The sequence below is a fragment of the Chrysochloris asiatica genome, unplaced genomic scaffold (genome assembly GCF_000296735.1).
Source record: "Chrysochloris asiatica unplaced genomic scaffold, ChrAsi1.0 scaffold00045, whole genome shotgun sequence".
Taxonomy (NCBI): Eukaryota; Metazoa; Chordata; class Mammalia; order Afrosoricida; family Chrysochloridae; genus Chrysochloris; species Chrysochloris asiatica.
The window spans coordinates 9,591,058-9,615,418 of NW_006408563.1; the positions used below are offsets into that span (position 1 = coordinate 9,591,058).

The 24,361-nt window shown below is 38.8% G+C and overlaps 1 protein-coding gene across 1 annotated transcript in view; it reads left to right on the plus strand.

Annotated features, from left to right (window-relative positions):
* Nucleotides 1–17,312, plus strand: part of TRAK2 (trafficking protein, kinesin binding 2) — a 48,529-nt gene extending 31,217 nt beyond the window's left edge. Inside the window, exons 11-15 of the mRNA XM_006861984.1 lie at nt 25–228; nt 4,418–4,716; nt 8,009–8,275; nt 9,687–9,792; nt 15,910–17,312. Of these exons, the coding sequence (XP_006862046.1) occupies nt 25–228; nt 4,418–4,716; nt 8,009–8,275; nt 9,687–9,792; nt 15,910–16,588 (1,555 nt within the window). The 3' untranslated portion in view covers nt 16,589–17,312. The remainder of the gene's footprint in view (nt 1–24; nt 229–4,417; nt 4,717–8,008; nt 8,276–9,686; nt 9,793–15,909) is intronic.
* Nucleotides 17,313–24,361: the final 7,049 nt, after the last annotated feature.

The following is a 24,361-nucleotide window of genomic DNA, read 5'->3' on the forward strand; positions in this document are numbered from 1 at the left end:
TAATGCACATTTCCTTTTTGACAGAGCCCAACAGAAACGGGTATTTGACACCGTAAAGGTTGCCAATGATACACGGGGACGTTCTGTCCCATTCCCAGCTCTGCTGCCCATTCCAGGCTCCAACCGCTCAAGTGTCATCATGACAGCAAAACCTTTTGAGTCGGGTTTACAGCAGTCAGAGGACAAGACATTTCTGAAGCAGGGCAGCATCTCAGAGGAGGTTCCTGGGTAAGGAACATTGATTCTGACAGTAATTCTGCTTTTCTTATGGAATTCACATAACCAGATTCATCTGTTCAAATCATGGTGTTAATCTGTACTATCCCAAGCAGATTTTGAAACGACAAGTTTTCATTCAGTAATAATGCCCTATCTCGTTATTTGTAAGGCAGGTCGTTTTATAATCGTTTTTGGAATGAAAAGACTACATTAAATATTTTAAATGGAGTTTGTATTCAGCTATATAATTCTCTACTATTTTCTTCTTTAATATTGCAAAGTTTGCATCTAAATCATCTCCATTTCAAAGACAAATTTGTCTGAATCTGCTTGATCATTCATTGACAGTTATACTTAGCATCAGATGACACTTCTTAATTTATGTTTGTAGTCTGAATGTTTTTGCTCTATTTTGGTTACAAAATATAATTTGAAAACATGTAGAGGAAAACCAGAATTTCTCTTGAATTCTTGAATTTGTTTAAGATTTTTTTTTCTTTTTCATTAATTCATATCATTGAATAATATATATCTAGAAGGTAAGCATCACCCAATATAGTGCCAGAAAATGAGCCCCTCAGATTGGAAGGCAATCCATGTTACAGGGCAAGAGCTGCTCCCTCAAAGTAGAGTCAACCTTAATCATGTGAATGGAGTAAAGCTGGCGATAGCTTCATTCCTGATGTGTCATAAATCAAAATGAGAACAATTACAAACATCATTAATAATTAGAACATAAATATGCATGAGGCATAAATCCAGGAAAATTGAATGTTGTAAAAAATGAAATAGAATACAGAGACATCAATATCCTAGGCATTAGAAAGCTGAAATGGACTGGTTTTAATCAGTCAGACACTTGCAGAGTCCACTGTGCCAAGAAAGGCAAATTGAATTGTGTTGCATTCTTTGTCAAAAAGAACATTTCAAGATCTAATCTAAAGTACAGCACTGTCAGTGTAGGATAGTATCCTGGGGCCCACAAGCAAGACCAGTTAAAATGACTGACTGTTACTCTAATTTACAACCAACCACTAATGCCAATGATGAAAAAATTGAAGGTTTTTACCAACTTCTTCAGTCTGAACTTGATCAAATTTGCAACTGAGATGCATTGATAATTACTGGTGATTGGAATGGCAAGAGTTGGAAACAAAGAAGGATCAGTTGTTGGAAAATACAACACTAGTAATAGAAATTATACTGGAGATTGAATAATAGAACTTTGCAAGACCAACAAACAACTTACTCATTGCAAATACCATTTTGAACAGCACAAACAATAACTATACATATGAACCTCGCCAAATAGAACACACCAGAGTCAACGCGACTATGTCTGTGAAATGAGAAGATGGAGAAGCTCGGTATCTGTCAGAACAAGGCCAGGGCAAGTTGCAGAACAGACCATGAATTGCTCATATGCTAGTTCAGTTTGAAGCTTCAGAAAATTAAAAGCAGAAAGTTGAACCAAAGTACAACTTATAGTATATCCCACTAGAATTTAGAGACCATCTCAACACATTTTATGCATTGAACATTAATTACTAAACCAGATGAGTTGTGGTATGACATCAAGGATATGATACATGAAGAAAGCAAAAAATCACTACTAAAACTGTAAAGAAAGAAAAAAATCAAAGTAGATGTCAGAAGAAACTACGAAACTCCCTCTAGAAAGTATAGGTTAAAGCAATTCGAAGAAATGATGAAGTGTAAGAACTGAACAGAAGATTTCAAACACCAGCTTGAGAAGGCAAAGTAAAGTAGTACAATGAAATGAATAAAGAACTGGAGTTAGAAAACCAAAAGGGAAACTGAAAAACTATAGAAAAAATCAACAGGACAAGAAGCTGGTTCTTTGAAAGGATTAATAAAATTGACAAACCATTGGCAAAACTAACTAAAGGAAAGAGGGAGAGGACACAAATTAATAGCATTAGAAACCACGTAGGTGAAGTCACCACAGAACCAAACGAAATCAAAAAGATAATAACAGAATGCTACAAAGAGCTGTACTCCAGCAAATTCAAAAATTTGGATGAGATGGATACATTTCTAGAAAAACATGACCTACCTAAACTTATTCAGCCTGAAGTAGAAAATTTGAACAAACCCATAACAAAAGAAGAAATTGACCAGATCATCAAGAAACTCCCGACCAACAAAAAGCCCAGGTCCAGATGGCTTCACTGGTGAGTTCTACCAAACATTCAGAGAAGAACTGTCACCAGTTCTACTCAAATTATTCCAGAACATAGAAGAGGATCGAAAACTCCCTAATACTTTTTATGAAGCAAGTATAACCCTCATACCAAAACCAGGGAAGGACATCACTGAGAAAGAAAATTATAGACCAATATCCCTCATGAACATAGACGCAAAAATTCTCAACAAAATCCTAGCCAACAGAATCCAACAGCACATCAAATATATAATACATCATGACCAAGTGGGCTTCATAAAAGGGATGCAAGGATGGTTCAACATCAGGAAAATGATCAGTGTAATCCATCATATAAATAAGAAAAAGGAAATCATATCGATTGACACAGAAAAAGCATTTGACAAAATCCAACATCCATTTCTGATAAAAACACTGAACAAAATAGGAATTGAAGGGAAATTCCTCAACACAATCAAGAGCATATATTCAAAACCAAGAGCCTACATCACGCTCAGTGGAGAGAAACTGAAAGCCTTCCCCCTGCGAACAGGAACCAGACAAGGATGCCCATTGTCACCACTCCTATTCAATATTGTGCTGAAAGTTTTAGCCAGAGCTATACGGCATGATAAAGAAATTAAAGGCATCCAAATTGGCAAAGAGGAAGTAAAACTCTCCTTATTTGCAGATGATATGATCCTATACATAGAAACCCCCAAAGACTCAGTAAAATAACTTTTAGACCTCATTGAAAGATTCTGCAAAGTGGCAGGGTATAAGATCAACATACAAAAATCAATTGGATTTCTCTATAGCAACAGCAATAATGATGAAAAGGACATTAGGAAAGCAATACCATTTACAATAGCCACGCAAAGGATGAAATACCTAGGAATAAACATAACAAGAGAAACAAAGGACTTATACAAAGAAAACCAAAAGGGAAGAACATGCTCAGCATCACAGGCTGACAGAACTGAAACAAAAAAATTCAAGCCTTGACTTGCAATACTGAAGGATTCTATGGGCAAAAAATATTGAATGATGCCGGAAGCATCAAAAGTAGTTGGAAAGAATACAGTGTCACTGTACCAAAAAGAATTGGTCAATGTTCAACCATGTCAAGAAGGTAGCATATGATTCAGAACTGATGGTACTAAAAGACATCCAAGCTACACTGAAAGCATTGGCTAAAACAAGAAATTGGCAGAATACCAATTAAAATGTTTCAGCAAATACATGCAACACTGGAAGCGATCACCCATTTACACCAAGAAATTTGGAAGATAACTAACTACCTGGCCCATATGGAACTGCCGTAAATTGAAGCCAGATTCAGAAGACATGGAATGAGGGATCTCATTGCTGATTTTAGATGGATCTCAGCTGAAAGCAGAGAATTCCAGAAAGTGATTCAGTAAAATATTTACTTCTTTTGACTATGCAAACTGAATTTATGATTGGTCACATCTGTAGTTTCATAAATTGAATGAAGTAGAAAGTTAATAAACACAACTTAATAAGGTTTATTTTGATCTGAGTCATTTGAAATGATCTTAAAAGTTATGTAGGGTACTGTTTTTGTGTTTTGGTAGTATTTCTTCTATATCCCAGATACGTAAGAAAGAAATACAGGAAGTCCCTGGAAGTTATGGACAGCTTGTACTTGCCCTTAAATGTTATGTAAACATTACATGTCAACTTTGAAACAAGTGAACCAACCCCTACTCAGAACAAATTCTTCATTATAGTCACCTTCACTCACTGCCCATGCAGTTCTTAAATCATTAAAATGACTTCAAGACTTTTTTTAACAGTAAAGTAAAGCTACCTAAGAACCATTTACACCTGTACCAACTTAGCCTACAAATTCAACTGAAAGACACACTGAGGGACTGATGTCATTGGTAACCCGGGGACTACCTGTAGTCATTCTTAAGGTCAGTCTCTTGAGCATCTGCCATTATGGAAGAGAAATCCAGATTGTGCTTAGGACGCTTGCAGCTAATCAGTGGTGTGTTCTCCCCATAGGAATGCTCAGGAGATGGGTCAGCCAGGAACCTCTGGAGACAGTGATTTGGCTACAGCACTGCATCGCCTCAGTCTGCGTCGACAGAACTATTTGAGTGAGAAGCAGTTCTTTGCCCAAGAATGGGAACGGAAGATCCAGGTTCTGGCTGATGAAAAAGAAGGGACTAATGATTGTGACAGCCCTGCAGAGAGCCTTGCTACTCTCTGCACTGACCAGTCAGAGATAACAGACCTCAGCAGTGCCAGTTGCCTTCGAGGTTTTATGCCAGAAAAATTACAGATTGTCAAGCCCCTTGAAGGTATGAGAGCTCTTTCCATGCTATGTGGCTTCTTGGCCTTTCCTTCCTCTGGCCTGGAGAATTAAGTTGTAATAGTAGGAGCAGCATGCACGGGGAGGTCTTCAGCAGTCCTACAGCTCTGCTGTTTTGGTGACAGTGTAGTGCAGGACTTTGTGGGAAGTTAATGAGTGAAGAGGTCTGCTTTCTGTCTGTGATCTGCTGTCCATTCTCTTCTGATGTTATTTATAGAAATATGAGAGAAAAGCAGTCATCTTTCCCTGTTCTTTGCTAAGAAATATCACTAAGCTATTTCCATGATAAGATAAATGGAATCTGATAGATAAATAAAAATGATATATAATCCTTCATCTCTACCCACCTTTTGAAGAAACAATTCTTTCTCCAAGAAATGTAATTTACTGATGAACCTGACCTATATTCATGGTGGTACTAGCTCAAAATACCAACAGAAGGAAGGAATCTTCACTTCAATGCTATCCCCTCTGTTTACAGGGTGGATAGGGGCGGCCAACTTAGACATTGGCTACCTAAAATGAGGGGGTGATAAAGACACAAAGTGACTGGCTTACAAGGTTTCAAGAGGGAGTTTAAGAGTGTGTAGGGGAAGAAAGAGTCTCCACTAAATAGTTTTCATCTTGGTTAGATGGGTCTGGTGAAAAGAGATGGGGATAAGATTCTAATGATTCAGTAGTGAGTAATTATGATCATGACTAATTTGCGACTGTCAAAATTGTAAAGGTAGAAGTTCTATAATAAAAACAGGGGAGTAGTTAATCTTACAGTCCAGAAACAGAGGACCCTAGGACCATCATGGGAGAAGAGCATAAGCAGAATGCTGGACCTTAACCAGAGAAGCAGTGACACCAGAGAAGGAGGCAGAGATGGGGACATGGAGAGAGGGAGCAGCTGAGGACTCTAGATTCATGGAAAGAGAGGGACTGAGAGCTAGCAGCCAGGAGGCAGACTTGCAGAATGTACCCTTTGATGGTGTAAATTATTATATATGCCTGAGTGTTTAAAAAAGAGTTAAAATGAATAGAGAGAAATACTATTAACTGATGGTACATAAAGGGGATTATAATCATTGTAATGAAACGAAGTATATGATTTGTTTAATGTAAAACTGTAAACAATTCACAATAAAAACTTATTTAAAAAAAAGGAAGAAGAATACACAGATTCACTGTACCAAAAAGCAGTGATCAAAGTTCATTTCAAGAGGGTAGCACATGATCAAGATCCAATAGTGCAGAAAGAAGTCCAAGCTGCACTGAAGGCATTTGTAAACAGCAAGTCTTCAGAAACTCAAGCCTAATTCAGAAGTGGACATGGAATGAGGGATGTCATTGTGAATGTCAGATGGATGTAGGCTGAAAACAGAGAATACCAGAAAGATGTTTACCTGTGTGTATTGATTATGTAGAGGCACTTAACTGTGTGGATCATGACAAGCTATGGAAACACTGTGATGAGTGGATATTCCAGAAAACTTGATTGTGCTCATGAGGAACCTATACATAGACCAAGAAGCAGTCATTCAAACACAACAAGGGGATACTGCGTGGTTTTAAATCAGGAAAGATGTGTCCTTTCACCATACTTATTTAATCTATATGCTGAGCAATTAATCTGAGAAGTTGAATTATATAAAGAAGCAAATACTGTTGAATGATGATACACGGAGGGAATTGTAGCCATTGCAGTGAAATGAAATAGAATAGGATGAGTGTAAAACCTGTGTTCTCTCATGTAAACTATTACTCAATTCACAATGAAAACTTTATAAAAGAGAGAAAGAAAATGGGGAGTTAAAAAAATTTACAATTACTGTGTAATCATTTGTAAAGTGATTTGTAGTGCTACAAAATTAGAAAATCTTTATTAAGCAAAAATAAAAAAATTTAAAGAAAGTATGTGGCATTAGGGTTGGAGGAAGGCTCATTAACAAAACGTTGAAGTGAAGATGAGAGGACTTGAAGCATTTAGTGATGAAGATTAAAGACTTCACCTCTTAAAAAAAAGAAATGTAATTTACTTAGAGGTGTATGTACATGTGTTTTTCTTTTTTTCCCCTTTCAATTAGTACGCTTTGCAAGTTCCTAAGACAGAATTGAAATTTTAAATAAAATGTCTTTTGTTTTATGGAGTATTGATACTCTTCAGATTATTATATGGCAGTATCGTCAGAATTCTACATTAGACAAAATTTTGAGTAAGTAACCTATAACCTGCTGCCATCAAATCAGTTCTTACTCATAATGATGCTACGGACAAGGCACAACTGCCCCGTAGGCTGAACTTCAACTTCCAAGGCTGAAACCTTAATGGAAGCAGACTGCTACACAGCAGCTGGTGGGTTCAGACCACCGACCTTTCCATTAGCAACTGAGCACTTAACCACTGGACCACCAGGACTCCTTAAGTAACCTATAAGGTCTGTCAAACTCAAAGGGTCTGTAGCTTCATTGTAGTCACTAATGATCAATGCAGATTGTTGTCATAATGAATATTTTTAGGATGAAAAATGACTGAGTGACAAAGAGTATGAAGACATTGCATCTAGTGCACATGCTCAGGATGATCCTTCATCAAGGTTCAGAGACTAGAACCAATGGATTACATCCTCCTTTCATCGCCTTATTTTCTTACTCTCCTTGGGAACTTGGGAGAATAATCAAAGTGGGAAATACGTAAACAAACTACCAAAAATTAAAGGTGCCTTCTTCCAATGTAGGAGCCTAGCTTTTAATTTTGATTAAACATTTAATTTTAATTTCAAAGTTCAGAGGCATAGTGCAGTCCAGAGGAGTCTCGATTTTTGGCACCAGGGGAAATACCACTCCAAGTCTGAGGTATATGTCTTCCTTCTCATCATCACCTCAGCAGTATGCTTCCGAATCAAGCCGGGCCTTTGTTGTTGTTATTTCATTACCTGCTTTTCTGTGTGTGCGATGAAAATATATACAACATTGTTACCAAATCAACAATTTGTGTATGTACAATTCAGTGATATTCATGTCATGCCCTTTTTAATGCTAACTTTTGAAATAGATTGTTATTTTTACCCTCTTTATTCTTGTCAGTCTCTCACAGAGCCCTCTAATTTGTAAATTTTACCAAAATATTAAGCCCAAATAACTAATTACTATCATAATCGTTGTTGTAATTAAATGCCATCAAGTGGATTATTACCTTTATGTCTGTACTTTTTCCTTCTGTTTCAAGATTTAAGATTTGTGGAAAATTTAAGACATGCCTTTTGTTTTGTTTTGTTTTTGTTTTCCATACTCAGGATCACAAACTCTACATCATTGGCAGCAGCTTGCTCAACCAAACTTGGGAACTATTCTTGATCCACGACCAGGTGTCATCACTAAAGGCTTTACCCAGTTGCCCAAGGATGCTCTTTATCACCTCGCAGATTTGGAAGAGGATGACGAGGAGGGTATCACTTTTCAGGTTCAGCAACCTCTTCAATTGGAACAGGAGCCTCCAGTATCCAAGCCAGTAACAGGAATCTTTCTCCCACCCATTACTTCAGCCGGTGGGCTGGTTACAGGTGAGAAAAATGTTTGATTGAATGTATCCTAGTAACTAGTAGTGCTTTGCATTCTGACTTACTGTATGGTCAACTAAGTGCACAGGAGTGCACTTAGTGTTGGAAATAGAAGATAATGAAAACCTAAAGCATGAGCAACTGGTGACCTTAATTAGTAAGCCTTGCAAAAATAGACTGGGCAGAGAGATTCAGTCAGTGGTTTCAAATCTCTCAGTTTCAGGATCTCTTTGCATTCTTAGAAATCATCGAGGATTCCAGATCATCTATGAAAAGTGATAGCTACTGGTAATTTACCATATTGGAAAGCAAAACTGAGCAATTTTTAAACTGTTAATTCATTTAAAAATAATAATTACATAACACAAATAACACATTTTATGAAAAATAACTTTTTTTTAATAGTGATGGTATTTTATATGCAAGCTTCTTTAATTTATGGATTTCCATTAAAACAACTGGAATTTCAAATTGGTTCCTACATTCATCTAACTTTGTTGTTTTGGTTGAAGTGTATAAAAAAATGGAAGCCTCACACAAATATGTAGTTAGAAAAGGAAACATTAATAACCTTTTCTTTGATACTGTTTCAAAGGTTGTTATTTGGTAGTTTCTTGAATATTTGTTATAACATGGAATCTAAAACCCTATCAACAAAATTTTCGTACCTTGCTACATTAAAATCCATTGGTCTACATTGTACTGGGAATGCATCTTTTATCCATAGTGGTTTTGTAATGTAATACATTAGTCATGTGGGAAATAATGGTGGTGTAGATCTCCCAGTGACATATTTCTTTATCGTGTATTAATATCACATTCATTAATATCACCATCTACCTCATCAGAAAAGCTGTTACGCACTACTAGCAAGCTTTTAAGCTGCTAGTGGTTAATATACTTGAAACTCAAATGTTTGTTTTTGGTAGCAAATTGTATCAGTGGGCTATTTTCTTAAAGGAGCAAGCTCATATTACTCATTTTCAAGAAAATGCTTACCAAGTACCCCAGTCTGAACAATCATTGTTTGTTAGTCATGCTTCCAAGTAAAACCAGTGTTCTATGAAAAAACTCAAGTTATACTATTGCGTAAGTGCTACGTAGCCAGTATAACTCAATATGCAGCCACAGTGGACTTCGTTAGAACACTAACCACTCAGTCAGGGGTAAAGACTTAACAAATGTATCATCTCTAGTACTTCATCAAGGACAGTCTTGGGTGAAAGTATTGAAGGATTGAGCTTTATAATCACAAGTTAATACTAGCACAGTCTTTATGTTTTATTTGTAGATTTGGGGATCTTTAGTACAAAAGGAGCTTGATAAATGCTGTATTCTTAGTGAATGATGAACTCTACGTTACCAACCTTCTCTTGTGATTTTCTGTTTTCTTCCCTGTCAATCTCTGCTTAAGTTGCAGCTTCAAACCCAGGAAAGTGTCTGTCATGCACAAACTCGACATTCACCTTCACCACCTGTAGGATATTGCATCCTTCGGACATCACTCAGGTCACTCCCAGGTAAAAGAGTAGGGGCAACCTGGGGCCTCAGTTCTTGATTCAGTTATGAATTCATCATTTTTTAAAAATTGCATTCATTTTAATTGCTAGAGTTTTAATAACTGTTCTGTGATAGTTTGTCTTTAGAAATATTTGCATATTACATTTTCTTATTTCACCATTATAGCTGTTTGAAATAGGCAGACAAGTATATTTTATATAAATGAAGAAACTGAGGTACTTGAACCAACAGCCAAGGGAAGAGAACTAGTAAATGACCAAACCGGGGCTTGTTGTTGTTGATAGGTGCCATCGAGTCAATACCGACTCATAGCGACCCTATGCACAACAGAATGGCTCACTACCGCGTCCTGCACCAACCGCACAATCAATTGCTACAGTTGATCCCATTGCTGCCGTTGTGCCAGTACATCTCATTGGGGCTCTTCCTCTTTTTCTCCGACCCTCCATTTTACCAAACACGATATCCTTCTCCAGTGACTGGTCCCTCCTGATAAATGTCCGAAGTATGAGAGACGAAATCTGGCCATCCTGGTTCAAGGAAGCACTCTGGCTGTACTTCTAACAGAGATTGGTTGGTTCTTTTGGCAGTCCATAGTACCTTTAATATTCTCCTCCAACACCGTGGCTCAAATGCATCAATTCTTCCATGGTCTTCCTTATTCACTGTTCAATTTTCACATGCATATGAAGTTACTGAAAATACCATGGCTTGGGTCAAGTGTACCTTAGTCCACAAACTAACATCTTTGCCCTTCAACACTTTAAAGTGATCTTGTGCAGCAAATTTGCCCAATGCAATACATCATTTGACTTCTTAACTGCTGCTTCCATGAATGTTTATATTTGATCCAAGCAAAATAAAGTTATTGACAACTTCAATCTTTTCTCCATTTATATAAATGTTATTTATTGGTCCAGTGGTGAGGATTTTCGTTTTCTTTACATTGAGGTACAACCCATACCAAAAGCTGTGACCTTTGATCTTCATCAGTATTTTAAATCCTCTTGACTTTCAGCAAGCAAGGTTGTATTATCTACATATCATAGGTTGTTAATGAGCCTTCGTCTAATCTTGATGCCACGTTTTTCTTCATATAATCCAGGTTCTCTGAATATTTGTTCAGCATACAGGTTGAATAAGTATGGTGAAAGAATACAACCCTTTCCTAATTTTAAATCGTTCAGTGTTCCCATGTTCTGTTCGAACAACTGCCTCTTGGTATGTGTACAGGTTCTTTGTGAGCACAATTAAGTGTTCAGGAATACTCATGCATCGCAATGTAATCCATAGCTTGTCCTGATCCACACAATCAAAAGCCTTTGCATTGTCAATAAAGCACAGATAAACATCTTTCTGGTAGTCTCTGCTTTTAGCCAAGACCCATCTGATATCAGCAGTAATATCTCTCATTCCACATCCTCTTCTGAATCCAGCTTGAACCTCTGGAAGTTCTCTGTCAATGTGTATTTGCAGCCATTTTTTATTCTCTTTACCAAAATTGTGCTTACATGGGATATTAATGATATTGTCCGATGATGTCCACATTCTTTTGGGTCACCTCTCTTTGTTTTTTGTGGTTTTTTTAAATGTTTTATTGTGAATTATATGATAGTTTACATGAGAGAACCTCAGTTCCATATTCATTCCATCGTATATCATTACATTGCCATGGTTCCAATCCCCTCCATGCATCATCTTCCGACCAAAGGGCATATCCTAGAAGCCCGTGCTCTACACTCTCCCCTACCCCCTCACTCTTCGGACCTCAGTTCCTCTCCCTCTCTGGATCCAAAGTCCCTAGCCGCTTCATTCCTCCATGTCATCATCTCTGTCTCCATCTCAGGCATCCCGGTTCTCTGGGTGGGGTCCAGTTCTCGGCTCTTATCCGTTGGTGGTCCCAGAGACCTCCGCTCCTAGATGGAGAAATAATCGCACTCTTCCTTGCTACAAAACATCTACCCTTGCATTTCCAACACTCACAATCCGTCTTGATAACCATTATTCACTACAGTATCGCACGTAACCCATCTGTATTTCATTTCATCAGCTCCACCTAGACAAATTGGATAGTACTCATTGGTGATTCTGCCTTCCTCCATGCCCCCTAGCTCTAGGATCCCTCTTGAAAGCTTATAAGCCAGTTACTTCTTGCCTTTGTAGTCCCTCCCTCCCCATTTGGGTATCCAATGTCCAAGTTGCCCCTATATGTCTACACTGTGTGTGGAGGGGGTGGGAATGTTTCTTGCTGTAAGGATTTGTTGCCTCTTTTGTATCACTGCATTCGTATGCATAGGTCAAGTTCATCAGCTTGGATCAGCTCAATCTTCTTTCCAAACCCCTCCCCCCCTTCTTTCTTCTCCTGATTGAGCTCTGATCATCCAGTCATCCAGTCCCGGTTGGATCACCTCTCTTTGGAATGGACACAGATATGGATCTCTTCCAGTCAGCTGACCAGGTAGTTGTCTTCCAAATTTCTTGGCAGAGATGAGTGAGTGCCTCCAGAGCTTTGTCAGTTTGTTAAAAGATTTGTTTGTATTCTACCTATTCCTGGAGCCTGGCTCTTTACCAATGCCTTCAATGCACCTTGGATTTCATCCTTCAGGATCATTGGCTCTTTATCAGATGCTACCTCTTGAAATGGTTGCACATTGACCATTTCTTTTTGGTACAGTGATTCTGTATTCCTTTGATCTTCTTTTGATGCTTTCTAAATCATTCAATATTTTACCTATTGTTGTTGTTCTTAAGTATCATTGAGTCAGTTCCAACTCATAGTGACCCTGTGATAGGGTTTCCAAGGAGTGAACCGCCGACCTTGAGGTTCAAAGTGACCTTGCAGTCCAGCACATTAACCTGCAGTGCCACACCAGGACTTCATTTTACCCATAGAATCCTTCAATATTGTAAGCCAGGGTTTGAATTTTTTTATTCCGTTCCTCATCTTGAGGAATGCTGAGTATGTTCTTCCCTTTTGGTTTTCTAACTCCAGATCTTTGCACGTTTCATTATAATATTTGATTTTGTCTTCTCGAGATGCCTTTTGAAACTTTCTGTTCAGCTCTTTACTTCCTCATTTCTTTCATTTGCTTTAGCATCTCTACACTGGAGAACAAGTTTCAGAGTCTCTTCTGACATCCATTTTGGTCTTTTCTTCCCTTCTTTTCTTTTAATGACCTTTTGCTTTCTTCCTGTATGATGTTCTTGATGTCATCCCACAACCCTTCTGGTCTTCATTCTTTAGTGTCTAATATATTAAATCTGGTCTTGATCTCTGAATTCAGGTGGGATATGTTTAAGGTCATATTTTGGCTCTCGTGGATTTGTTTTAATCTTTTCAGCTTCAGCCTGAACTTGCATAGGAACAATTGATGGTCTGTTCTACGGTCTGTTCCTGGCCTTGTTTTGGCTAATGATACAGAGCCTTTCCACCTGGTGTGGCGCTGTGGGCTAATGTCTCAGACTGCAGTCACTTGAACTGCAAGGTTGGTGGTTCAGGCTCACCAGCTGCTCCTTGGAAACCCTATACAGGGTCACTGTGTGTCGGAATCCACCCGACAGCACTAACAACAACAACACAATCTTTCCACCATCTATTTCCACAGATGTAGTCTATTTCTCTGTATTACTTCTGGTGAGGCCCATGTGTATAGTCATCTTATGTTGTTTAAAAAAAGGTATTTGCAATGAAGAAGTGATTGGTCTTGCAAAATTCTATCATGCGATCTTCAACATCATTTCTGTCACTAAGGCCATATTTCCCCATGACTGATCCTCCCTCTTAGTTCCCAACCTATGCATTCCAATCACCAGCAATTATTAATACATCTTGATTACATGTTTGCTCAATTTCAGACTGAAGAAGTTGGTAGAATTCTTCAGCATCATCATCAGTGTGGCTTTAGTGGTTGGTGCATAAATTTGAATAATAGTTGTATTAACTGGTCTTCCTTGTAGGTGTATGGGTATTATCCTATCACAGACAGTGTTGTGCTTCAAGACAGATCTTGATGTGTTCTGATGATGAATGCAACACCATTCCTCCTCAATTTGTCATTCCTGGCATAGTAAACCATGTGATTGTCAGATTTTAAATGGCCAGTGTCAGTCAATTTCAGCTCACTAATTCCTAGGATAATGATGTTTGTGTGTTCCATTTCATTTTTGACAGTTCCCAATCTTCCTAGATTCATACTTTCCATGTTCTGATTATCAGTGGTTGTTTACAGCTGTTTCTCTTCATTTTGAGTTGTTCCCCATCCGTATATGAAGGTCCCATAGGCTTTACCCCATTTGAGTCACCATGGTCAACTCTGTTTTAAGGAGGAAACTCTTCCCCAGTCGCATTTTGAGTGTCTTACAACCTCAGGGGCTCACCACAACTGAGGCTAGAACCTGGATATTGTGCATATAATTCAGGGATTTTATTAAGCCACCTTACTGCTGTTACTATCCTACCAGTTCTCTAAGGTAGATTTCAATGATACCTACGAAATAGCTAATGTTAACAAGACAAGAAAGATGAAGAAAAAGGAAACTAATCGTGGGTGAGAGGAATAAACTAGCATATAAATTGTATCATAAACCCTTATGTATAGTGAGCCATGTATATTTAAGTCTTTAACTTTCTAACTGCCATTTTGGAGGGAAGTAAGGTTATGATTCACAAAGTTTATAAGACAGCAGCAAATCAGTTGCTTAGGGGAACATTTGGGTGATAGCCAATAAAGACCTCTATAGAGTCTGAATGAACAGACATACCCACAGTGTTCTTACAATAAACAACCAATTTTATAAAGCATTGTATAAAATTGGTTCCTGAAGGAACTCCATCAGGCTGATACCCTCACACCAAGCATAGAATTTGGGAAAGGAAAGGCAGTTCTACAGTTCAGTGGGGATCCCGGGAGAGGTGGGAGACTTGGAGTACATATAAACCGTAACAATCACAGGTTCTTCATAGGATTGGTCTGACCACAGAGCATTGAGTCAAACTTTACTTTTGCTTTTTACACACTTTGGTGTTCTAGAAAGTGTGTTTATTAATTCTATAATTTTGTTCATATCTTTACAGATCGTGATATACTAAGTAGTTTGTGTTGAAATGAAAATTTATCTATGAACCATGCTAACATTTGCCCAGGGGGTAGAAACCGGACAAAGACGTACTAAGTTCTAGCTCTCCATTCCTTCACTTTACAGTGTGTGTCATGCTTGAACTCAACAGCCGTGTGAGCAGTGATTCTTTGTGATACAATATTTTAGTTCTTATGTAACTTGCTTCCCGCCTCCCAACAGTCTCCTATTTAGCTTCATAGGAGAAGAAAGATTCTTATAGCTGTCAAAAGTTTTAACTTTTTAAAAAATTTTCTCAGAAGCATGTATTTCTAAGGCAAGGATAAGAAACTTTCATTCCATTGTTCGCAATTAGCATTCTTGAGAAAATGTGAATTTAATAAGAAGTTATTTATTTCTCAGTAGTAGAGTTGAAAGGTTAAGAAGTTAATTTCTCCTTAGAGGAACATATTAGGTCTAATTACGAAATGTTGAATTTTCTAAACACTTGAAGAATTATTTATCCATGGTTTGTTGTGTTTTCTTATAGCTCATTTTTTAAATTACTAAAAGTAATTTATGTCTTTAAATTTTTTTACGTTTCTATCACAAAATTCATCTGAATTGAAGCTTGTTTTAATGTTTAAATTTAAAGGAGCTCTGTGTAATAGGTTACACCTGGGCGCTGCTAGGCGAAAAGTCAGCAGTTTGACTCCAGCAGCCTCTCTGTGGGAGAAAGATAAGGCTTTCTGCTCCCACCGAGAGTTACAGCCTCAGAGACTCCGTGAGCAGCAGCAGCAGCAGTGTTTAAGAGTACAGCAACTTTTTCACATTCTATTGAAAATAAATAATAATTATGTTGCAAATTACAAAAAAATGAGCCAGTCAGAGAACTATTATATCAGAATTTTTATTCCTTGACTGTTTTCCACCCAGTACAGTGCCTAATGGTATACTGGTCCTAGCTTCACTAACGAGAACTTAAAATTACTTTGAGTGTTGACTTGGAAATTACTTTTGTTTCCTAAACTTTCTCTCCTAATTGTTTCCTGTTTTGAAAGCTCTGGGTTCCCGTCATTATCCTGTGGAAGTAGTGGAAGCAGTTCATCAAGCACAGCAGTGAACTCTCCCGCCATGTCCTATAGACTCAGCATTGGGGAATCCATCACCAACCGACGCGATGCTACCATAACCTTTAGTAGCACCATGAGCTTGGCCAAACTTCTCCAAGAGCGAGGCATCTCTGCTAAAGTATACCATAGCCCAGTTTCAGAGAACCCCATGCTCCAAACTCCCCCCAAATCCCTGGTTATTCCTTCCACTCCGCCAAATTCACCTTCTCACTCACCTTGTCCTTCTCCTTTGCCTTTTGAGCCTCGAGCGCATGTCTCTGAAAATTTTTTGGCCTCTCGACCAGCAGAAACATTCCTTCAGGAGATGTATGGCTTGAGACCATCCCGGAACTCTCCTGACGTTGGCCAATTGAAGATGAATTTAGTGGACAGGCTGAAGAGACTGGGCATAGCCAGAGTCATCAAGACCCCTGGTGCCCAGGGAAATGGAAGAAGCCAAGAGGCAGAAATTGATCTTCAAAAACCAGACTCTCCTGTTTATTTAAATTCGGGTAGCAATTTATTAGGTGGCCTGAGGAGGAATCAGAGTCTTCCAGTCATTTTGAGTAGCTTTGGAACTCCGATTTGCACATCATCACCTAAAATGGGTATCTTGAAGGAGGACTGAGGCTCAGTAGTTAACTGACCTCTTGTGCAGATTAGCATATAAAGGACAGGCGTGCACTGGCACGGATGGTCTGGTCTGATTTGAGAGTAAAGGAATGTTGTGGAAGGGTTGTGAATGTGAAAAGAGGGAAGTGGAGAGATGGAAACAGAATTGAAATGAGGCCCTAATGGACCAGGTCTGGTCAATTAAAGTTTTAAGTGACAGGACTATGTGTATTTGGAGGCAGAACAGAAAGAAAAGTTTAATACACTCCTTCAGTTAGATTTTCTTTTCTTGAAGATAAAAAATAATTTCTGTAGTACTGCAACATACCAGAAATACTAAACTTGCTAGCACGTGTGCTTCAGGTAATTCCAAGTGGGGAGAGCCCAAGTTACTGAGAGCTGGCAAAAGGAGGAGCAGTGTTGACTTGCTTAAAGAAAACCATTAGGAAAGATTGGTGGAATGAACTCAGTCTTTTGCTGAGATAATAGTGAGATGGCATGTATCATTTCCTGAATTGGTGTCAGGTTAAATAATGCATCTGTCAGATGGTATGTTCATAGCATTAGCCAAACAAGAACTTTTACTTTTTTGCTAAGATCAGAAATGGGAACTCCCTAGTTCCTTCTTTTTAAGGCCTTTCAGCCACTAGAAGCACAAATACTACCCAAATTCCTTTTGTGTTTGCAATTAAGGAAGGCATCTGGCTGTTGGTTTTTTAAAATTTGTGTTTCTATACAACACACGCACAAAGCCCAACATTGGTAGGGGTGGTACTGAAAAAGGTTTACTTCAAGAAGAAGGAAAATAGGGGTATATTGGAACCAAGGAAACTTGCTTCCAGAATATTTCTTTCGGATAAGTGCAGTGGCCAAGGAGGATGAACATAATTGTATGTCTTTCAAATTTCCTTGGAGGCTGGAAGGAGTTAAACCAGAGTGCAATCAATAGGAATTAGGGAATATTGTATATTTATATATGTAAAAATTTTTATAAGGAAAGTTGGTTGCAATTAATTTTTTTCCTAAGTGTGCTATGCATATTTTTAATGAAAGATGACATGTATTTGCACAAAAATTCTCAGGCACATTAAATTATAAACTGATGTAAAACCCAGGTGCTTGCTTTGAGATTGTGTGTGGCTTCTTTTTTCTTGGTAAAATAAAATTAAAACACACCTACCTTGTTCTTGGTATCTCTAGAAGCAGAGAACAAACTTGTTAAAGGGAAAATGAAAGCATTTGTTATTTCATTGGGGTTCTTTTTTAGAAACTCTAACGTGGCCAAGTGAGACTTTGGGGTTAGATTTCAGCAGTCAGCAGTGTGACGCAAGCTGTGAATTGGGAAAACAGATCTGTTTCCTGATCATTGTTGATTAAGATCTGCTCCTCACCTGATGACACCATGGCTTTATCTAGACAGGGCCATTCTGAAATCAGCATCATTATATGAAAGACATGATGGAGAGGTGAGTGAAGGGGCCAATGATTTTTGAAAATGGAGCATGGTACCTTATCATTTTGGTGCTTAATATGCAAATGTGTTGCTCCTTAGTCCAGATTTCACTGGAAGGCAATTTCCTAAAAAAAAAAAACTCTTGTCTAGGAGAGTTCTAAGGAGCCCTGGTGGCACTGTAGGATAAGCACTAGGGGCTAGTAACTTCAAGGTCAGCAGTTCAAACCCACCAGTTGCTCCAAGGGAGAATGATGAGGTTTTCTGCTCCCATAAGGATTTATAGCCTCAGAAAACCTATTCCAGGGTCACTATAGTCTGAATCAACAGTTTTTTTGGGAGTTTTTAGAGGAGAATCTTGCTCTTGCCAGTGGGCCTCCCGTTGGCACACCTCTTCCCAGGCCAAAGGCAGGTATCTTCTGCCTCTCTTTTGAGGCTCCTCTCCTGGGTAAGAGCTGTGAGCTCAAAGGGAAAGAAAATTCAACATCAAGGCAGGGGTAAGAATGTGGGAGTTTTCTATCCTTTTGATAACTATTTGATAAAATTTTTATAAGTTTCTCAAAGACAAAAAGTGCAAATGTCTTCTGCTTTTCTCCTCCCTCCACTCAGTCCTGCTGAGGTGGGCAGAGCAAACACAGCAGCGGCTCTGACTTGAGTCTCCCCTGAACATGGCAGGCACTGCACAGAAGAATTCCGGATGTTTCTGCTTCCTAAATAGTCTCATTCACTTTTCAGCAAGTAGCGTTAGAGTTTCCATTTCTGCTTACTTTAACCAGTTCTTAAACCTTTAGTTGTTCTCTAAGAAACTAGTCTTTCTCTTGCCTGGACATTTAATCATTCATCATCCAAGAAACATCAGAAAGTAGACAAATATAAGACCAGAGAGTAGAATAAAAGTGTCAAGTTACCAGGTTTATGTATATTTTATAAATAGCTATAAATTAAGCTAGATTTTTTAATGTTCTGTATTGAGTTCTATATAATTAGTGTACTTTTTTATAGCTGATGCTTACATGATCATTTCATATCACTAAGGAGGGAGATTGGGAGAAACTAAGGAGCCTGGTGGCACACTTGGTCAAGCACTTGTCTGTAACCAGAATGTTGGAGGTTTGAGCCCACCAACTGCTCCATGAAAGGAAGAAGACAGTTGCTTCTGTAATGATTTTAGCCTGGGAAGCCAGATGGGGCAGTTCTCTGTCTTTAACAAGTCAGAGTCGATAGACTTGAGGGCAGCAGCCAAATTAGCACATCTGATTAAGAGCATCGGAGATGGGTTAATGTCGATGTCCCACCAAAAACAATAGGTGAATACTATGTGTGCTGGTTTCTAGAAATAAATCCTTGTTTAAAAACTGGGTTTGCTGCCTTTGGGTATAGCCTGAAAATCTATAGCAAGTTCCTCCTCAGCTTATCTGTTAACTTTTAGGACTGGTCACACTTTTTTTTCTCCTAATATCAGCTCCGTATGTACTTTCTAGGAAGCCCTCCCGCCTTTTTGATCCTTTTTCAAAAATGTTTTCAATAATTATACCTCAGGTATTGCTGTGTATTAATAAGTCTGAGGAATATCTTTGTGAGCTCAGAACTGAAAGTTTTAACTATGAAAACTCATTTTAAATTATTGATGATTCCAAAACACATAGAACTAGCCTTAGGAGCTGGTCTTAGAAGTAATTTAGTCACTGCTGTTAAAGTAGGTTTTTTTTTTTTTAATGTTGTGCTGTATACATCTTTCACTTGACATACAGCACAGACTTTGGCAAAGGAAGGAAATACGTTAGAAGCAGCTCAGAGAGCACCCTGCTCTTATTGCTCCTAGTGCCATCAAGTCGGTTCCAACTCAGCTGGTGGGTTTGAAATGCCAACCTTGGGGTTAGCAGTCCAGTGCTGATTCTACAGCACCACACCAGGACTCCTCTGAACGCCCTAGCACATGATTATTAGTTGGTACTTACTAACATTAACCTGACATCTGGAAATCGGGCTGTTAGTGTGTTGATGGTCCATGTCTTTGATGTCAGATGCGTGCAGGCCTGCACTCCACAGACAGCATAGTGTGTCAGACACAGAGTGATTGCCACACACAGCCACCCGAGTGGTCATCACTGCCCTCTGTGACCTCGGCCAAGGAAACAAGACAGAACTTGGTATCAGAGCCATTGAACTTTGTCAAACAGCTCTTTGTGCACTTTGCTTTGTCAAATGTAAATCAGATAATAAACATGAGAAACTTCTTAAACTTTCCTTTGTCTGCCTGTGTTTATGACCCAGTGCTTTGTGCAGTATAAACAGTACTTCACTAGCTCTTTCCGTCTTTCCGTTGTGTTGTTTTGGGTACAGAAACCAGCCTCTATATATCAGACCAACAAACAAATTGGTGGACTCTAATAAAAATTTTTTAGAAACAAGATCCTTTGATGTTTTCTATTTCCTTCACAATTGAATTTATGTGTATGTGTAATACTCAGAATTTGAACCTTTTGGAGGAATAAATGGAAGTTTGAAATTCTACTTCTTTGCTATCAGCTTTAGTGATATTCCCAGCATCTGTTTATTTAAAAAATGACTATCAGATGTGTTTAAGCCAAAAAACCTTTTGATGACGGTAAAAATGTGGAGCTTTGAGCCTGCTGCTGCCTTCCATGTGTGTCGGTTATATTCAGTTTGCGTTATGCCAGTGTCCGTTTCTATGATATACATCTGTAGTATCAGTAGATAGACCGTTCCTAAGGAGTCTCCTTTGGCTTTAAATATCTACTCTGATGATTCCTACTCTTTTTTTCCTAGCCCAGATTCCCTTTGAGCCTCAGAAGCATATAATAAACTGGATATCATCATTTGGGGAGCGCCCTGGCACCTCAAAGGCAACTCGCTGGTTTCCCCATCTCAGTAAAGGGCACCATACTGCCGCCGCCTCTTCACCCTGACACCCAATCACCAAGTTGATTGCTTCCTTTTCTCTCCGTTCCCACTGCTGCCTCTTCAGCTGAGGCTACCACTTAGCTCAAGTTGACCACTACCACAGGCTCCTCACTGGTTTCCCTGCTCCCGGCCCTCTGACTGGCTTCCATTGCAGCCAAAATGACCTGTGTAATATGCAGATCTAGTCAAGTCCATTCCCTGATTAAAATTCTCCTGCTGTATTAAGATAAATTCCTGCTGAGTACTCCCATGGCAGCTGGTGCGTACCTTAATGTAGCATCCATTGTGTGCTCACTGAGGATAGGGGTTGAGCTGTCTCCCACACCTAACTATAGTGCCTGGCACGCACAAGGCAATAAAGTGGATACGTTTGTAACGTTTGGAAATCTTGGTTGTGACCCACCCAGGACCATGAAATCAATCTACTGAATTGCAGTGGCTTTAATTTTCAAAAGAAAAGGAAATGGAAGAGAAGAACAAGTTGAAAGAGTATTACTGAGTAAAATTTTTGACCTGTATAAAATATTTTTCTTAATAATGTTGACAATGATGTTAGTGCCATTGAGTAATCTGCTGTCAAATCCACCTCACGGTGACCTATGACTACAGAACAAACCTTTGCTCAGTCCTGTGTCACCCTCACAATCAGACATGTTCAAGTCCATTGCTGCGGCTCTGCTTTTCATCCACCTACTGAGGGTCTCACTGGCCCCTCCTTCACCAAACGTGATGCCCTCCCCCAGCAACCAACCTCCTGTGACACACCCAAAGCAAATGAGTCAGTGTTTGGTTGTGACCCTTAAGGTTCTCACTCCTGATTTTTAGAAGTAGATAACCAGGTCTCCTAGACTTTTTTAGTCTGGAAGCTCCACTGAAACCTGTCCCCATAGGTAACCCTGCTGGTATTTGAAATACCGATGGCATAGCTTCTAGCATCACGGTAACATGCAAGCCTCCCTCCACAGAGAGACAAACCGACAGATGGTGGAGCCTATCCTAAGTTGTGTCTTGTTTCTATAATGACAAAAAGCTTTAGGGAAAAAAATGAAAAAAACTTTTGGTGACCAAAATAGACCACTGTCGTGGAAGATTTTTACTTTCACAGATTTTAAAACCTTATTAAATTCAAGGGAGAAAGTGCCTACTTAAGACCTTTAGGTTTCTATGAGCAAATGGCAGAGGCATTTAAAATCTATTATAGCTTCATTTTGGCGACTATTGCCATAAGCCATTTACATCTAAGAATGCTGTTTCTATGTCCTATGAAAACATATCGTTTGTTTTGCCTGATGGCTGATGGTGAAAGGTGAAACCAGAGTTTAGGAGTGTGAATGCCTTGCTGTTGAGGGTGGTCACTGATTTGGGCCTTGGATAATTTAACTGGCTGCTTCTCTTGCTTTCTCTCTTTAGAAGCAAAGAGCTCTGAGCCAATGAAATTCTGCTGTTCTGTTTCCATAGCAATAAAACAAACAAACCTGTGCTAGCTCATCTCCCAAGGACAGATCTCTTAAACCAAAGATTAAGTCAAGGGAGTCTGAATGGAAGAGTGACTTTCTCCTCTAGTGTGGTTTTCATTGAAGTATTTGAGAGACTGAAGTTGGATTGTCTTTGTAAAAGCGGAATTCATATTCATGCCAGGTCAGCCTTTTAAAAGTCTTTGATTGGATTCACTTCTAGGAGGTCTCTCTGCTCTACACATAGTATGGATTTTCTGCTTTGCCATTTCAGTTAACTGGAATGATCAGTTAAGTCTTGAGTTCTGGAACCTCTGGATTTGACCCATTCTGATGTGTTGATTGAGCACCGCTTCCCTATAACCTGGTGGTTTATTTAAAACTCCTTGACTTGAGAAGGAGTCCCATGGGAAGAACTCTCTGGGTAGTTCAAGGTAAGCTCTTAGGAAAAAATGTCTTGCAGAATTCCCTTCTGCTGGTAATTAATACTGTGACCTCTTTGAAAACTCAGCGTCCTCACTGGTGACTTTGGTATCACCAGTTGGCACATTCTGGCTACTGTCTCTCAGGTAAAATCTTTTTGGATATATGTAGAAAAGGAAAAAGAAACTTTTTTTAAAAAAATCCCAAGTGCTTAGATTCATACAATAAAACATGAAGTCATTGTGATATGGAAGTATGAAAATTATATATGTATATATATATATAACTGTTATATGTCATCAACTCAATTCAGACTCCTAGCAACACATATATATATACCAAAAAACAAAAACCCACTGCTGTCTAGTCGATTCTGACTCATAGTGACCCTACAGCACAGAAATAGAAGAATTGTTCTATCGGGTTTCAAAATCTATGGAAGCAGATTGTCTCACCTTTCTCTCATGGAGTGACTGGTGAGTTTGAACTTACTACCTTTGGGTTAGCACTATGCTTAACTCACTGCACAATGATATATATGTTGTTTAGTGCCATCAAGTCAGGACTCGTGATGACCCTGTATTGGGTTTCTAAGGAGTAACTGGTGGGTTTGAACCACTGGCCTTGTGACTAGCACTCCAGTGCTTATCCTACAGCACCTGCTTTATAAATTGCATATATAATTTCTATGAACATATATAAAATATACTCTATACATATGTTTGTGTAAATTTGTGTAAAGATCATATATACATATAATCCTTAAAAGCGTTTACACAAATAAGGGCATAAAAAAAAAAACTACCATTGGGTCAATTCCAACTTATAACAAGGCTGTAGGACATGTGGTAGATCTGGCTTTGCTGATAGGGAAATATCGAATATATATATATAGTTATTATGGAAGAGCATACTTCACATATATTCATAGAACATTCTATATTTGTAGAATATTTCTAGAAAGATACCCAAAATAATTGTTAACAGTGGCTGTCTCTTGGAGGGGTATTAGAAGTCAAGGGGTAATGTTTAGCAGGCATGCACAGCTACTGAAACAGTGCCAAACTGGTTGGTAAATGACCATTGCCCAAAGCCCTTCAAATGTCCTCCCTGCCACCTTTTTTGCCCCAACTCCCTGGGTACTCTCACACCTTCACATGAAGTCAACTCTAATTTGCTATCTCTGGTCTCTCCAAGCCTTAGTATGTTGTTGTTAAGTGCTGTCAAGTCAGTTCCGACACATAGCAAACCTGTATAGGGTTTTCGAGGAGCAGTTGGTGAGCTCAAATCTTCAACTTTACAGTTTAAACATTTTGCAGTCTGGTGCATTTATCCACAGCACCACACCAGGACTCAATATACAAATCTGTAAAATTCAGATCCTCATAATTGAGTATTCACTGTGCAATAGGCTCACAATACCACCACTCATCTGTCAGTTTGTCGTACTGTGGTGGCTTCTGAGTTACTGTGATTCTGAAAGCTATGCAACCAATATTTTAAATGCCATCAGGTTCACCCATGGTGGACAGGTTTC